At 44.1% G+C, this 17,908-nt stretch overlaps 1 protein-coding gene across 7 annotated transcripts in view; it reads right to left on the bottom strand.

Annotated features, from left to right (window-relative positions):
- Positions 1–17,908, bottom strand: part of COL5A3 (collagen type V alpha 3 chain) — a 114,238-nt gene that overhangs the window by 61,612 nt on the left and 34,718 nt on the right. For all 7 annotated transcript variants that reach the window (XR_014561775.1, XM_083729140.1, XM_083729141.1 and 4 more), the window contains 9 exons: positions 14,957–15,076; positions 13,025–13,216; positions 9,635–9,682; positions 8,406–8,447; positions 6,657–6,719; positions 6,338–6,412; positions 5,581–5,664; positions 4,180–4,236; positions 779–832 (listed from right to left, as the gene is read on the bottom strand). Coding sequence is in view for 6 of the 7 variants with exons in the window: in XM_083729140.1 (XP_083585266.1) it covers positions 779–832; positions 4,180–4,236; positions 5,581–5,664; positions 6,338–6,412; positions 6,657–6,719; positions 8,406–8,447; positions 9,635–9,682; positions 13,025–13,216; positions 14,957–15,076 (735 nt within the window). In the remaining variant the exon portion in view is untranslated. The remainder of the gene's footprint in view (positions 1–778; positions 833–4,179; positions 4,237–5,580; positions 5,665–6,337; positions 6,413–6,656; positions 6,720–8,405; positions 8,448–9,634; positions 9,683–13,024; positions 13,217–14,956; positions 15,077–17,908) is intronic.

Genomic DNA, 17,908 nt, shown 5'->3' on the forward strand with positions numbered 1-17,908 from the left:
GTGGTAAGACGTTGCTTACTTAGGAAGCAATCTTATTGTCTCCCTGGAGCTCTGCTTTGTTTTATGTATTACTGCTTCAATGGCTTGAATGAATTCCATCATTGCTTTTACCATAAGCTGCTGTGAAAGCCTTTTGGGGGGGGGGGCCTGGAAGCAGGATATTACTGTCTGGAAGCAGTAACTTTTTTTAAAAAAAAAGGAAAAAAGGAGAAGGAAAGTGTCAGTATGGGATGAAGAGATTAGGCAAAGCACAATGAAAAAATCGAAAGCGATGTACATGAAAGATCCAAAAGGGGAGAGATGTATATGATCCTGAGGAGGTGGGAGATTTCCACCCCTGCCTACCTGGGGGAAAGGAGAAGGAGAACAGACTGAAAAAATGGGCTTCATAACTCATTTGCAAGTAATTCCAGAGCCCTGCAGTGCAAGGGCTTCCCCACCACAGCAGGAAATGCCTGCAAGTTTAAATTGCTAAGTCAGGGATGGGGAACCTGTGGTCCTCTGGCTGTTGCTGGATTCCAGCTCCCACCAGCCCCAGACAGCATGCTCAGTGGCCAAGGATGCAGGGGAGCCGTGAGCAGCCAACAACTGGAGGGCCTCCAGTTCCCCCTCCCTCAGCTGTGGGAATCCCCCAAATCCAAGCACAAGGCCAGCAAGCAGGACACCCTCGGAGAAGGTGGCAGGGAAAGAGCTTTCCTGTCTATTCAACGTGGGTAGCATTTCTCTGCTCCATCCCATAGCAATTAAAGACCCTGCCTACTTGTCTCCAGCAACCTACCTGTGGACCGGGATCACCTGAGTCTCCTTTCAGACCAGAATTCCCTGGAAGACCCTACCAAAACAAAAATGTTATAAGCAGGTTTTGGGTTTTGGGGGAAATCATTTTTGTTACATTACAAGAAGAATTAAAATCCTGGAAATGTTTCCATCTGCTTACAGTGGTCTCCTAAATAACTTATAATTTTCCCCATTCTTTTATAAAGTTTTTGTCCTCTTGATTCCTGAGTTTTCCAGCCAATTATGCCATCTCTGCAGAGTCCACCAGTTTCGTTTGCCATTCCTCTCTGGAAGGGACTTTGTCTCCTTTCAATCTCTGGGCTACTAACATCCGAGCGGCTGTTGTCTCATACATACAAAGTCTTTTTTGCTCCTTTGGGATGTCAGTACCTATAATTACTAATAAGAAAGCTTCTGGGTTTTTAATAAAGGTTATTTTAAACATTTTTTTTTTAATTTCATTAGATATCATCTCCCAGAAAGCTTTTATTGCCTTACAAGTCCACCACATATGATAAAAGGTACCTTCTTTTTCTTTACATTTCCAGCAGGTGTCTGTAGTTGTCCTATACATTTTGCTAACTTACTAGGAGTCAGATACCACCGGTACATAATTTTCATGTAATTTTCCTTCAGCACACAACATACTGTGAATTTCAAGTCTGTTTTCCATAACCTTTCCCAATCTGCCATCCGAATATTGTGTCCCAAATCTTTTGCCCAGTGTATCATTACCGACTCGACCTGTCCATCTTCTGTACGCCATTCCAAGAGCAAACTGTACATTTTTGACAATAATTTGTTATTGTTTTCTAAAAGATCTTTTTGAAATCTTGATATCTCACAATTAAAACCTTTCTTTTTATCTGTCTTAAAAACATAATTTAGTTGGTAAAACTGTAACCAATCTCAAAACAAAATAAAATATAAAAAATATATTTAAAAAATCCTTCCAGTAGCACCTTAGAGACCAACAAAGTTAGTTATTGGTATGAGCTTTTGTGTGCATACTTCAGATGCACACAAAAGCTCATACCAATAGCTAGCATAGCTGGTCTCTAAGGTGCAACTGGAAGGAATTTATTTATTTATTTGTTTCTTTTGTTTTGTTTTGTTTTGTTTTGTTTTGTTTTGTTTTGTTTTGACTATGGCAGACCAACACGGCTACCTATCTGTAACTGTAACCAATCTGTTAATAAATCCCTTATAGTATTTTAGTTTCACCTGGTGTTCTGCTTCCGTTCAGCTCTCTATATGTTGGCCAATTACTTCTCATATTCAGTTTTTTCAGAGATATTGCTTCTAAAGGGAAAAGCCATCAAGGTGTTTTTTTGTTCTAATAAGTTTTTATATTTTTCCCATACCATAAAAAAATGATTTTCTTATTAAAAGATTCTGAAAACCTTTGTACCTTTGCTTTTTCATACCATAAATATGCATGCCATTCAAAACTATTATCATGCCCTTCTAAATCTGGCAGCATCTGTTAGCAATTTATATTTTATCTTTGGTTTCTTCCCCTGCCAGATAAACCTAGACATATTTTTTTGCCATTCCTTGAAGTGTACTGCACTGCTGCTCCGCACTGCTTCCTTGAAGTGTACTGTACCGGTATTGACTGAAATAAAAATAACATTCTTGGCGATACATTCATTTTTATCACTGATACTTTCTCCAAAAATATAAATTCATCCTACCCCAAATCTCTAAATTTCTCTATTTCTTTCCAAGAATTTATGTAATTTTCTTTAAATACATTTACAGTCATACCTCGGGTTAAATATGCTTCAGGTTGAGCGTTTTCAGGTTACTCTCCACGGTGACCTGGAAGTAACGGAATGCGTTACTTCCAGGTTTTGCAGCTCGCGCATGCGCAGACGCTCAAAATGACATCACATGCATGTGCAGATGCAGCGAATCGCGACCCACACATGCACAGACGTGCAGTCGCGGGTTGCATTCTACTCAGGATGTGAACAGGGCTCCGGAACGGATCCCGTTCGCATCCAGAGGTACCACTGTATATTCTTAGCTGTCAGCCATACCCTCGGGTATTTAACTTTTTAATGTATGCATAAATCTGCAACTTGTTGTAATTCCTTTTTATATTGCTTTGTCATGTTTATCACCAAGATCTTATTTTTATTTTTATTTAATTTAAAACCTGCTACCTGTCCAGATTCCTGGATCCTCTCTAAAACCTTTTGTAAACTATTCTTGGGATCTTTTTGTTGGGAGGAGGCAGAACCTCAGATTTTTATTAATTTTTATTGATTTGGGGGAGAAAGCTGCCCCCACCCCACACCTTGGCTATGTCCATGAATGCAAATAGAGCTGGCAGCCCCATAAATAGGGGGGGGGGTGGAATCTCTTCCCCCTTATATCCTTTCAAATAAATAAATAAATAAATAAATAAATAAATTTTATTTATACCCCAACCTCCCCGGCCAGAGCCAGGCTCAGAGCAGCTAACACCAGTGAAATTACAGTAAAAACATAATAGGAAAAGAAACCAATTTAAAATACAGCTTAAAATGCAATTTAAAATGCAGCCTCATTTTAAAAGTAGCCCATAGATCAAAACCATAAGGCTCCCCTAAGGAAACATAAGTCAGACTGAGTCCAAACCAAAGGCCAGGAGGAACAGCTCTGTCTTGCAGGCCCTGCGGAAAGATGTCAAATCCCGCAAGGCCCTAGTCTCCTGTGACAGAGCGTTCCACCAAGTCGGGGCCAGTACTGAAAAGGCCCTGACCCTAGTTGAGACCACTCTTACCACCTTGAGACTTGGGACCTCCAAAATGTTGTCATTTGTGGACCTTAAGGTCCTCTGCGGGGCATACCAGGAGAAGCAGTGCATTTCTAGAAGCAATGTAGATGAAACAGTAATAGATGCCCATCTGCCTCTGAAAACAGCAACCCCCTCTGTAACTCTAGGAGAACTTTGCTTGTCTTACTAGGCAGCACAGTGATCCACATCTCCATACATTGCATGTTGCCAACAGCAGGAGGTGGAGGAGAGTGGAGCAATGTGATGTCATAATATCAGTAGTGTGGGATGAACCAGGCACCCCCCTCATGCACCCAGCGCACGAGCCCCAGCCATCAGCTGACGGGTGCTAGGTGAGCATGTTCTTCACCCTCCATGCCCCAATCTTCTAATAGAGGTAGAAACACCTGGGTGCCATGTTCCACATTACTCCAGTGAAGCATTTTCCATGCAGAAATGCAAACTTCAAAATTTGGCCCCATCACCTCCTCTCACTCCAGCCCAGATGCACAGTGCACTTCTCAGCCAAGCCTCTTGCATGGTGTGAAAGAAAGGGCAAATGTCCAAATCTTCCCTCCATAAAAAGACACTCCCCAGACTATACAGGGTAGCTCCAAACAATGTCAGCTACTCACCAGTGGGCCTGGCCGCCCTGTTAGTCCCATGGGGCCAGGGGGACCTTTCATGGATAGCTGAGAAGGAGAGAAATACAACAATGAATCTCAGGGAAGCAATTTAAAACAGAACCAAAGACAAACTGAGGTGCAGCAAGCAAGGAGGTTTGTGGGAAGAAGCTGGACAACAGGGCGGAACTGAAGTAGGGAAGAAAGAAGGGAATAAACAGATTTCTGTAATTGTTGCTGCATTCTACCACAATTGTGTGCATGCGAGACCAAACTGGGATTGGGAACATGGGGGTTGGGATTGGGGGGAATAGGTTTATTTGTTTTAACCTCTGATTTGATTGGTAATTTTTATACTGTATATATTGCCCATCTGCCCAGGTTGCCCCAGCCACTCTGGGCAGATCCCAACAAATTAAAGCACTGTGAGTCATCAAACAGGAAAGCAATACTGCCGCCAGCCTTTCAGAGGCTTGGATGATTAGGCAGTATATACAATCCTATTAAATCAAGAGGCTGGCATGGCAGGGTGCTATTAGGAGTGGCCCAGATTCTGAATCTCTTCTGCCTTCACCCTTTTAAACCTTTCTTAAAACTTTGCTTATGGTTCCTATTTCCACTCTGAATGTTGGCCCGAATTTGCAGCTATACATCAAATTAGCAGGTGCAAACTGCATCTGTCTCCTGTGCCCTGAATCTTTTAAGGAACTAGCAGCACCCCAGAGATTAGTGTTAACTAAGGAAGTTCTCTCATCTGTTAAAAACAGGGATGATTCTAATCTACCTGACATAAGTCAAGTGATAAAATGGAAATTGCCTCCTCACTTAGGACTTATGGCAGGAGTAGTCAACCTTGTGCCCACCACCCACAATCTCTGGCCATTAGCTGTGCTACCCTTGACTTAGGATACAGCTGCAGGGTAAGCATCAAGCAAACCTTCGTATGGTGGCCTCTTCTTCAGATGATCTCTCAGCCTAGTCATCAACCTTTTCTGTGTTCAGTAAGAAACATTTTGCCCCAGATCAAGTGGGCTAGCAACCCTACAGGGTGTGGGTCTTCTTCCTGGTTTCCTATATCAAGTTGCCTGGGGCACCTTTTCTATTACTGTGGGAATAAGAATGGTGTGGGTTAATAAGAGCCTTGCTATAGCTTGAGAGGGACGTTCTTTCGCAATGTGCAGATGAAGTTGGATTATGTGGCAAATATTTTGTGATGGGCCACACTTGGAAGCTTGCAGTTTATTATCTGGACGGAGATGAGGGGGTGGGAAAGAGAATGTGTAACATGCCAAGTGGCTAGACACATAGAAAAGAGCAAGGAAGCTATATTGACTGCATGACAAAAAGAAAAGGAGCCATTCGAAGAGTTTAAGCCCCACGACAAGAAGAGGATCAGGGGATACCCGCACGTACCTTGGCTTGCTGCAAAATAGCCTGGGCCTGGGCCTCTTGGAAGGACACAGATGGACCTTTAGCTGAGTCACCACCAAACTGGAACTAGAAATGGGTCAATGAGACAAAGTCAGGGAAGGAAATGATGGGATTGTGAGGTCATGGCTAGATTAACCAAAGCACATGTCAGAGTCACCAGGCAGATGCTGCCAAAAACGGCCTCTGTGGCAGGCAAGCCACCGCCCTGCCCACTTTGGGCAGCATCCTCCTTGATGAAAGCACCGCGTGATCAAGCTTCAAGCTGACTTTCTATTTTGGTTGCTGAACCCCTATTTTATTGACTGTCAAATTGGCAGGATGGGAGAATGAGACATTTAAATTGCGGAAAGGTTAATATGTGGTTTTTTCTTTGTTAATCAATTTTTAATCCATTTATTTGGTGGTTGCAAGGCTTCTTAATCCCAGTGTTCAGCAAGGCTACCACAGCAGTTTACAGATTAATAAAAACAATGCAGTCCTTGCCCTCATCGTCTGGGGACACACTCCCGTTACTCTGGATCCAGTGGGCTCCCACCACTGGTTTGGAAAGAGCTGTACACTGAGGCTCCCAGGCTCTGGAGTAGAGCTCAGACTTTGTTTTAAATCCCAGCCAGCCCAAAATATGGTGTTCCTCCGGAATCTGCTTTCCAAAGGGACTGGCTGTTCAAGCTTCCTCCTAAAGATCTCCCCTGATCTCAGCTCCTCAAACCCACTTCACCCATCATCCTGCATCACCTACCGGTAACATAATCATTGTCCCAGGAGGCCCACGAATGCCATCAGCTCCTGGAAGGCCTGGGAGTCCTGGGGGTCCCTATACAGAAAAAAAAGCAAGAAAACACCCATCAATCATTCCCAGGAAGTGTTGAGCTAGAAGAAATCTGCATCAAGCTAGGACCTGTCTCCAAGCACTGAGGTACACTGAAAGGGGCGCATGCCGGTGATTCCTCACCTTCTCCGCCCCGCCCCCACCAGCTTCTGAGAAGATTAAGAATCCCCAGGCTGGAGAAGGGGGAGGCTACCCTTCTGCCTCTTGAACTGCACAGAGATTTCCTTACCCGCTCACCGGGATCTCCTGGCAATCCTGCTGGCCCTCCCTGTCCCATTGGACCCGTCTCACCCTGGGAAGAGACAAACAGAAAATGAAGATAAGCATCTCACTGACCCAAATCCAACACCCAGTTCCCCTTTCAAACAGAAACCTTGTGGCACCAGAAAACCCCAAGCCAGCATTGCAACCACTGTGCCTTCAGTGCCAACACTGCACCTGACCCTGGTTCTAGTAGATTCTAGTACCAAAGATGTTCAGCAAGGCTACAGCAAGGTACAGCGGTACCTTGGTTTGCAACCACTTTGGATTACAACAGTTTTGGATTACATCAAACCTGGAAGTGCATGTCCCTTTTTTTGGATTACAACCCATTTTTATTTATTTTTTATTACAACCCATTTTGGGAGGGAGGCCCCATTGGCGAAAGCGCGCCTTGGGTTGCAACCTGTTTTGGTTTACAACTGGATCTCCGGAACTGATTATGGTTGTAAACCAAGGTACCACTGTACTCAGGGGGTGAAGCATCAATGCTCTACAGAGCTCCTCATTCCTCCCCACATCTAGCCAGAACAGAATACTACTACTAGATACAAATATCCATCATTATGGGCTTATCCACACTTATCCTTTGTTCTGCTCTTTCCAGGTACAGTCTGCACTTTAAAGCTCCACATCCAAGCACCCCTTTTTTCTTTTTCCTCTGAAGCTTTCCCCATGAAAACTCACCCTTTAATGCTCAACCAAAGAAAATGGCAATCTGTAGAAATCCCCAATTGACGTTGAGTCCAACTGAGTGCTAAAAAGTGGGTTTTCATGGAGAAAAACAAACAAACGCTTGGACACTGAGCTGTTAAGCATGGACCTGTGCCCTTATTCTGCTTCTGCCAACGTGTTTAATTTATACAGGTTGCAGGTTTCAGAACCTTTGGGGAAATTCTTTTGGCTAAAAATGGGGATATGTTTTCCCATTGTGTCCCTCCCCTAGAAGTGCAAATTAGGTTGCTACCAGGCAAGTGCTCATTGTGGGATCAGTGTTCCTCATGCAAGCAAGTTTTTCACAGAACCCACATGACACCATCAACAGCAAAATGCCAACCAGTATCATTTCTCCTGTTGGATCTGGATGTACCCTTTGGGGAGAAATCCAATAAGAAAACAACCCTGTTGCCAACGATGTGCTTGTAATATCTCCACAACACGTTTGCAAATTCTGGAAATACCCACAGTCCATGATATACTTTTGTGTGTCACTTTTTGAATGGTAGAGGCTAGCATAAATAGGGGGGGGGGCAGAGGGAGAATAGAATTTGAACTCTGTTTCCCCAAACCTTAGCTCAACTCTTTTGAAACTGGCACTCAGTTATAAGATGCCCATTGTTCTCACTTGGAGACAGGCTGGTGGCCTAATATGGGAGAGGTAACTGGGGAGAAATAACTTACAACATGCTTGAAAGCCCCAGTGCGCTTAAGCCAATTCCATGCTGAATCCCATGGCTCCAAAGAGAATCTTAGAAACCATGAAGGTGGAACAATTCACTCAGAAACCCATGCAATATGATATCAATATTTTATGGGTACTGCCCAAAACATCAGAACAGAACATGCCCAACAAATACAGTCAGGGCACAAGGTACAATTATTCCACAGAGGAACAAGTGAATTGGGGGACCAGGTGACACATCCACTTTGGAATCCTCTGGTGTATCAGACTAACAGCAGCTCTCCTCCTACAGCCTGAATTTATTACTTTCCTTACCTGTGGACCTGGGTAACCAGCTGGCCCCTCAAAACGCCTGCCCTGCAATTAAAAGAAAAAGATTTAATACAGCTGTTAACACAGATGGCATGGACAAGGAATGAAATGTACTCTAAGTTACATTATATAGATTAGTTCACTCTTAAACACACTTAAAACCTCATTTTGGTACCTGTAAAGATACCAGAAATACCAGTGATTTTGCAGTTCCAAAGAAATAAACATATATGCACTTACTTTATTTATAAAAGTATTTATGGACTGCTTTTTCATAAAAAAAATCAAAGAGGTTAACAACAAAAATGCACAAAACCATACAGTAAAAATGTTTAAAAATTAAAAATAGATATCAATTAACCATTGTGGAAAAATGTATTACTAATTGCCTCCATAGGCCTTGCAGAATAGAAAAGTCTTGTGCAGACATTTAAAAGTTAAAACAGAAAATATCTGCTGAATCTTTATTGGCAAAGTATTCCACAATACCAGGCCACTAAAGACTCTATGTTCTATTGTTATGAAGTTATGGGTAGGGGTCTTGTGCAGACAGTAAACTTGTGAATATTACTATTCAGTTGAAGAAGAGGGTTAATTGTCCCAGCTGTTGAACACTGAGGCCAACTGCATATTTGATATGCAACAATGATACAAATCTACTAGGTAATGTCTCCTAGGGCCTGTGCTTTTGAGTGGCATCAACAATTGTGCATGTGACACAGACTTGTACAGCTGCAAGCACTTTTATTTGGAAAACATGATGCACAACTGCAGTATACACAAAATACACAACTGTGCTTCAGATCTACACTGTGGCCAAAATAATATGCACACAATGCACAAGGTTGCTTCAGATCTGTCTTGTGAAAAAGGCATATCTATTTTTATGATGCTAGTGTGCAAGAAGATGGCAAAAAATCCAAGAAAATAAAGAAAAAGGTTTTGCACAGCCACATCTGCAAGCAAACATTTTGCCAAAGGGAACTGCCAGCAGAATTGGGTCATTGTTCAGGGCCTAACAGCAGGGTTCGACTTCTGCTGCACAGCTTGCATCACTTCTACACTGTCTGCCATGTTTACTACTGACAGCCTGCCACACACCCAGAAACCTTCCCATAACTTATTGCTGGTATCTTCCACCCCTTCCACCCCCATCACCAAGTGGGCTTTCAGCCCCTAGTCATACTGATGGAGGAGCACCAGTGCCACTACAGAACATCTACCATACTCACTGGCTCTATGATGGCTGGCTCCCCTTTCTCTCCTTTCAGATTCTTTTCCTAGTAAAGACACAAAGAAAACATATAATAACAGCAATGGCCAACTTGCATGAGTCACTCCTACCACGGAGAAAGCTGCCTTTCCCCTAAAGGGGTGGGATCTCTCCCTGATGAACAGAAAGGAGACAGGTAAATTAAATGGGAATCATGAATGGACAAAGAGCCTTTTATAGCCTGCTGTTCAGCTACATGGAATAGAAACAAACCATAGCAGCTTAAAAGGGGGTGGAGGCAGGGGGGTTCTCCAGCCAGAACCCACAGGAACTCAGTTCTGGCACCTCTCAGGTGGGCACCATTGCCATTATAAGAGAACTCATTGTGAGTTCCGGAACCTCTTTTTCTAGAAAAATAGCACTGGGTGGAGGTCTATTAACATAAGAACATTTGAAGAATCTGATGGACCAGGTCAAAGGCCCTTCTAGCACAGCATCCTGTTCTCACAGTGGTCAACTAGATGCCCCAGTGGGAAAAATGTTAAGCAGGATTCAAGCGCAGGAGCACTCTGCCCAACTGCAATTCCCAGCAACTGATCTACTGCCTCTGAGAGTGGAGGTGCAACATCACCATCATGGCTAGTAACTGCTGATAGTCCTTTCCCCCATGGATTTGTTTATTCCTCTTTCAAAGCCATCTGGTGTCATCACTGCCTCCTGTAGGAGTTGAGTTCCATAGTTTAACTATGAACTGCAAGAAGAACTACCATATTTTTCACTCCATAAGACGCACTTTTTTCCTCTTAAAAAGTAAGGGGAAATGTCTGTGCATCTTATGGAGCAAATGTGTGGTCCCTGGGGCCAAACTGTCGGAGTGCGGCATGCTCCTGAGCTGCTCTTTGGTGTTTGTGGGGGGGGGGGAGCTGTGCTGCTCTGCCGGCAGCCAGGGCTTCCCCCTGCAGCCCTGGGAAGGTTTGGGAGCAGTGGGCAGGCAAGAGGGATTGCTGCGCAAGGGATTGCACAGCAAGAGGGATTGCTGCTGGCTTCAGAGATAGCTGCGCAAAGCCTCTTCAGCGAAGAGCTCTCACAGCTCTGCTGAACCCAGCACAGCAAGAGGGAGAGCTGCTCAGCGCCTCTTGTTGCGATGCCTTAGCCTGATCCTCCCTCCTCCTTTCTCTTCAACAACATTTGATTCAGAAATTTTTTTTTCTTGTTTTCCTCCTCTAAAAACTAGGTGCGTCTTATGGTCGGGTGTGTCTTATAGAGCGAAAAATACGGCCCTTTCTTTTCTCTGCACTTAATCTTCCATCATTCAGTTTCACTGAATGCACATGAATTCTAGTGTTATGACAATGAGAAAAACTTTTCTCTATCCACTTTCTACATGGCATCATAATTTTATAAACTTAGCTACCATGTTGCCTCTTCCCTCTCTAAACCTAAAACTCTCAAATGCTGCAATCCTTCCTCACAGGGGATCATTTGAGTTGCCCTTTTCTGAACCTTTTCCGATGCTGCAATATCCTTTTTGAGGCAAGGCGATCAGAACTGTACACACTATTCCAAATGCAGTCATACCATAGATTTGTATGATGTCATTACAACATCAGAAGTTTTATTTTCAGTTCCTTTCCTAATGGAAGCACCCCTGATCTGTCACCACCAATTTAGACCCCATGACCATATATGTTAAATTAAGATAGATATATATTTTGCCCTGAAATGTATCCACATTCACTTATATTGGCCTGCATTTGCCATTTTACAACCCATTCACTTGGTATGGAGGGGTCCTGGTTGGAGCTCAGCCTAATCAGGGACATGTTGCAGTTCTTCTTCATAAAGCTGCTCAGGCTTAGGCTTGGGCAGGTCCACAGAAGGCCAGTTTTAATGTCCTCTCTGCCAGAGTCTAGACAGTTCTGCAAGTGACACAACTCCTGTAGCTTGGAACATTTGCTGCTCCTCCCTGATGTGCTGGTTTAAATGCCAACACTCCAGCACAGGCCAGTCGACTAACAAATTGGTGAGGTGGGCCGAGAGGGAGAGGGAACAGCAACAAGCTGTTCTGTGGAAAAAATATTTTAAGTAGACATCTGTCATTAACACTATAGCTGTCTACTTGCTCCTAAATTCCTCACCCTTTCCTCATAAAAAGAGGGGATTCTTGGCGATTCTCAGGGTGAAGACAGATGCAATGGTCTAAGAAACAGCAGAGGTCGCTTCATAGCACCTCTGCTCCACTGCAAACAAACATAGCTGTTTCTTTCTGGAGGGAAGCTGTGGAGCTAAAAACAGCTGTTTTCAGAATGGTTCCACTTGAGCAGGGAGGCGGAAGATAGTTACAGAGGTGGCTGTTGGCTAATGCCCATGCCATCAGCAGCACACATCCCTTTGCAGTTCCCAAAGGACTCAAACACATCTTTAAAACACATTGCAATTATTGTTTCCAGTAAGGGAAGGGGCACAACTCAGTGGTAGGGCCTCTGCTTTGCATAGAGAAGGTCCCAGGTTCAGTCCCTGACAACTTTAGGTAGGGTTGGGACTTGGGAGAGGCCTGCAACCCTGGAGAGCCTCTACTAGACAGTGTAAACAATACTGACCTTCCTATGCTCCTAATAAAGGATGAATACATAAATCTTAACATATTTTTTTTAAGGCAAATCCCTTCCTGACACGTGATGAGAAGGAAACAAGACTGATAGCTGACCCAGCATTTGACTGCCAGCATGTAGATCCACAGCACACGTTGCAAAACTAAGTTCATGCTGTTGTTGGTATTTGTCTGTCTTGAGAGACAATGGAGTGGGCATCTGGGGGTGAAGTAAAGCACTGTGTTAGCAGCACTGAAGTGACTTCCCTGGGAGGCAAGCCTGGGCGGTCTATCTGGAGGTCTTGGGAAGCCCAGGTAAAAGGACCCCCCCCCCAGCCTCACTGATGTGGACCAAAGGAAAGCACATTGGGCTGCAGGAGTTGCCAGAAGGAGGTGTACAGTGTGTCATCTATCTGTATTAATAACTCCATTCTGGATTTGTGTAGGGTTTATTCCTTAACCTTCTCTTTTCCTGAAGATGTCCCACAAGGCAACAGAGGTTTAGGATCAGAGTTTTCCATCTCCTAGATGGGCTACCTTCTCAAGTTGACTCTGCTTACTTTAGATTGAGACTGCAATGCAAGGGGAAAAGACCTGCAGCCCTCCAGGTGTCATTGGACTACAACTCCCACCAGCACCAGCCAGCATAGTCAGTGATCAGGGATGATGAAAGTTGTGGTCCAACATCTGGAGGGTAACAGGTTCCCCACTTCTGCCATAATGGGGCAATGGCAGGTGGCCAAATGCTATGGTATGTTGGGGGCTCAACCAGGGATGGGGAATTAGTAGACCTCAGAAGTGTGTCTCTGTGGTCATTACCGGGGGGAGCTGGAGGGTGTCTTCACTGCGCTCAGCCGGATCATACCGCTCTTCCTCATTTGCATCCCTTCGGTCATAGTAGTCCTCATATTCCCTGTCTCTGTAGTCAAGTCTCTCCTCGTATGCTCTGTAAGTGCCATTGGCATCCAGGTCTGAGTCCTCACCAATCTCGTACTGTTCTCCAAAAAGGTCCTGTCAGGATAGGAAAACTTAAGCACAGCAGAGACTGCCTGTTTCCTGTAGCCACTTGGCTTCCTTTGCTAGACTACCTCCCAACGACCAAATGATTACATTCTATTGCCCTTTCAAAGAAAGTAAAGAGCATTTGTTCATCCATTCCTGGGAGGGCCAGCACAGACACTGTAAAGTTCTACATGATTCTACACATACTTCCTTTAAAAAAGTTATTAATGTATTTATATACCATCTATTACTCTACCAAATAACCTTGCTGCGGTATTCTGCATCAGCTGCAGCTCTGAACCAACCTCAAGGGAAGCCCCAGAAGAGCACATTACAGTGATCCAATCGAGAGCATCCAATCACAGTGGCCCTTGGGGCGCCCCTCCTTTGTATGGAATATTGAGCATGACCAAGGGCTACAAGTATGCATTTGCATGTGTACAGTCCCTAGTTCCATGGCTGTTGTGTGGGGTAGCACTTGAGCACAAGGCTTGCTCAAGCCTTTTGGGTAGAATGACAGGGCCATGTGTGAAATAGCCTGGGGAATAAGAGACAAAACAATGGTTTTTAATTACAGGAATGTAAATTGAGGTTAAATGTTAGAGGGAAATGTCATGTTTTCAAACAGCAGGGGTTTACTCCCACATTAATTTCTACAGTAAGCAGTAGTTTACACTGCCAGTCTGCGAGGATTAAACTCCTGCTGTCCCTCTTTGTTTTACCCACATGCTGAGAAAGAAATTTAACAGCTCTCCTTTCCTTCTATAGAATAATGCTGCCCTTGAAAAGGACACAATATCCCATTATTTCTGCCCCAGACAGTGATAGTTATACCGTACTCTCTACCCTCTACCCTACAACCATCCACATCTTCTCTTTCAATTATCCCTGGGGAAACTGCAGTAAACTACAGCTACATTTCCCCAGTAGTAATTTAATCACTCAGCTCTGACTGGTCATGTGCGAACCCTACTGTGATGGAGACACATCCAACTCAAGTTCCAGCGGTGGATTGGAACTCTAATCACCTGTCAGTGAAAGCAGATTCTATAAGGCTCATTCAGGAAGAGAATACGGATTGTTGTGGAATCTTATCCTGAGGTTTCTCAAAGAAAGTTTAGGTATCTGTCATGGATGTTATAGTATGAATGAAAAGCAGCAGACTGCAGGGACTGCTGAGGTGGAGAAACTATGTTTAATTACTGCTCAGCATCATGGGGGCTGTAGACAGCCTTTTCAACCTCTGTGATTCACAGCAGCTGATTGAGGTTAGGCAAAAGCAAGTGGGACAGTGTCTGTGAAACTGGAGGATTTCAAAACATAGGTAGGCAAATAAACACCTGAAAGTTCCCCTAACATCAAAATATATTGGCACGTCAAAAACTAGACTGTCAAAATGAATAGACCAAAAGATTCCTTCTTTCTAACATGTTCTTCTCCATGTGCCTAGAGGTGTGGGTTAAAATAATAATAATAATAATAATAATAATAATAATAATAATAATAATAATAAACAATTATTAATACAACAAAAGGTAAGCCTTCAAATATGTGGTGATCCATTTGTAATTTAACATGGTAAAGTCCCAGAGAGGCTGAACCACATGTTTTTTTCTAAACACATAGATTAGACCAAAGTAATCCCTTTCTAAAATACTCGTGAAAATTGTATCAGACTTTCTATGGCCACTGGGAAAGAGAGAACACTTCTCCCATGATTGGCATAGTCCTTCCCCCAAGCCCTCTTACCTCATAGTTGTCTGTGAGGTTAAAGCCAACTGCGACGGTGGTTGCAGTAATAACTCCAGGACTCTCTTCCCAGGACTCAGTGGCTGCCTTTGTAGGTGTAGCTCGAGTTGGAATCTCATACTTGAGGGTGGCAGAAGGTAAATAAGATGTTAAATACAGAAATTTTGGGATGTGCTGTTATATATTTGTTACTCTATATCTAGCAGTGAGCGCATGGTAGTGTACAATTTGTCCAGGAGTTAGAAATATGCCATCAGCCAAAAGCCAACCAGGGCAGTCATGGTGAAAGGAAAACACCAGGGCTAATGGAGCCCAGCACGTTAAACGTTACACCAACTAGAGCCAGCCATGCTTCTGAGCAATAGGGTTTGGTTGGGGCAGAAATGTAAAATAATAAGCTACCATTCCCTAAAGCCTCCTAGCATTAAGGCAGCCAGGTTTCCTGGGGGCTCAAGCACTGCATTCCAGAGGGTGGAGCCTGAGAGCTAAAGGCTACTTGCTAGCAGATATGGGGATAAAGTTTGGTAGGGCAGTTCCTGGTGCTACTAGCACCAGATAAGGCAACAGCATGACTTTGCATAATGTCTGCAGGGAAGAACCCAGTGGGCACAGAGGCAGTATGAACAGCAGAAGCTCTCAAGCCAAGCACAAAATAGTCTGTCACTTTCAACACTCTGAGATCTGCAACCTCCCCTGGAGGCCCTGGAGGCTGGTGAAATTCAAAGCCAAACCTCAAGACACAGCGACCCGAACAGTTCTTGACATCAGGCATATTCCATATCAGCAAAACTTACATATCTGGAAATCTAAGTACAGCTGCTACATGAGGGGGAGGCAGAATCACTTCTGTGCATCCGCTTCACATGCCAGCTATGACTGCCCATCCTATGGATCACTGGTCACCCATAGTGTGATTTTTGCATGGGACTTAAGTGCATCAGTGAATGCTGGTTCACACTGAGCTGTCATTCCTCAGTCAAATGAATAAACATGGCCAGTCCATTCCTACTCCTGCCGAGGCCCACTGCCATCAAGGAGTGAAAGAGGCTGCAGCAGAATGGAATAGCACATGTGATTTGTGGTGAATCTATCAGGCTAGGCTGAAGCAATGGAAGAGAAAAAAACCAAGGCCATTCCATCAGCTCTGCTGAGAAATCTACTGGTTTTGGTCCCTCTTCTCCTTGAACTGTTTCCATTCCAACTGGTCATTATAAGAACTACTTTGTAACTTTGAGAATTCTGGTCCAAATTTGCTTTCCTCGCTGTTTCCTCCCCATCCTTTTGTGTTGCACCTTTCAGGTTGTAAGTCTGCAAGCAGAGATTGTCTTGTTCACTATTGATTATATGTAAGCTGCTCTAGGAATCTTTTCAGCTGGGGAACTGGATAAAAATGGTTTAATTAATTTATTCACCCAGTGTTTGACCTGAGAAAGCAGGAGGAAAAGAAAGGAAACAGAACCCAAGAGCACTACTTACAAAGTGCACGCAGTCACATATTTCATCTCCCATGTATTTATTCCCTAGGAGTGTTTAAACTTTGGGTCATTATGAGGCATAAGTAAATAATCACAACAAATTATTTTAAAAGGCACTGCTGTTATGCAATTTAATCTCAGACAGTTCCCAAAATTGGCCGGGGGGGGGGGGGGGAGGAGGGTAGAATTTTCCCTTCCAGCATCCAACATGCATTAGCTCCCCCCCACAACACCTGATATTCAGACCTCCAAAACAGTACTGCCACCTCTCCAACTCCAAGTCACAGTATGTCTTTATAGGTTTACACGAGCAGTTTTTAATTTGAATTAGTTGATTCTGGAATGACAAACAAGATTTGCAAGCCCTCTGGCAGGCTCAATGAGCTTTGCCAAGATGTCTCAAGATGAAGCAGGGTGTGATCTCTACATATGTGCCACAGCCTTTGTAAGACTAGGTGACCTTGCCAAAATCCAAATGATCCATTTTTGTTGACCATGCTAAATGGTGGGGGGGAGGGGTTGTGTAAAAGTATCCAATGCCTATTTGTGATCAACTGCCCGGCAGTCCTGAACTTTGCTCATAGACAAGCATTTGGGGAATGGTGAAAGGGAGGGATAAGCCCACGCCAAGGCGAAAAGCAAGGGCAGGTGGGTGGCAGCTCTTTCCTGGGAAGAAGTTGGGAAAGGGAAGAGAGGGAAAGATGCTTTTTCTCTGCCAGTACTGAGCAGTCCAGCAGCTGGAGTTCTGATCCCAGAGGGAGGAACTCCTCCAACTGCTCCATTTGGCAGGAAAATTGTTCTCCCTGGCCAAGCCAACAGTGACTCACTGGCAGGATGAGCTCAGCAGCCCCCTGACCCATATTTCACAAGTTTCTGGATACTGCCCTGACATAAAAGGGCCAGTGATGGGAGGAAGGAAGGAGGGCAGCAAAATGCAGGAAGAGAATGCAATGGGCACGGGAAGACATACCTATGTCATAAGGCTTGGATAGAGGGAAGGCATGATGCTCATTTCTCTCCCCTAAGCATGGGGGGAGGGGAATCAAAGCTTTGGGGTTCTAACCGACCTGAAACACTTCTCTAGGCTGTTTCACACATGACAGAGTTGCAAACTCAGGTTTTCCACTCAGGAAGGAAACTGGAACTGCAGTGAATTCCACGAGGAGTGTCCTTGTTGTTGTACTCCAAAACTCCCATCAGCCCCAGCCAGCATGACCAGTGACTAAGGCTGGTGGGAGTTACATCTGCAACAACATCTGCAGGGCCACAGGCTCCCCACCCCTAATATGGCAAATGAAAAGCTGGTCTAAGTTCAAGGGCAGACCAATAATTGATGATGTATCTCTTTTGACAGTGTCATATTATGCAGCCTTGATTTCTGAACATTTTTATTTTTACAACAAAATTCAAGGGATTCAAGCACTATAAAGAAAGGGACACAAAGAATATCAACACCATGTTCTGAATTAAGCTGATA

This window comes from Podarcis gaigeae (assembly GCF_964106915.1).
Source record: "Podarcis gaigeae genome assembly, chromosome: 2".
NCBI lineage: Eukaryota > Metazoa > Chordata > Lepidosauria > Squamata > Lacertidae > Podarcis > Podarcis gaigeae.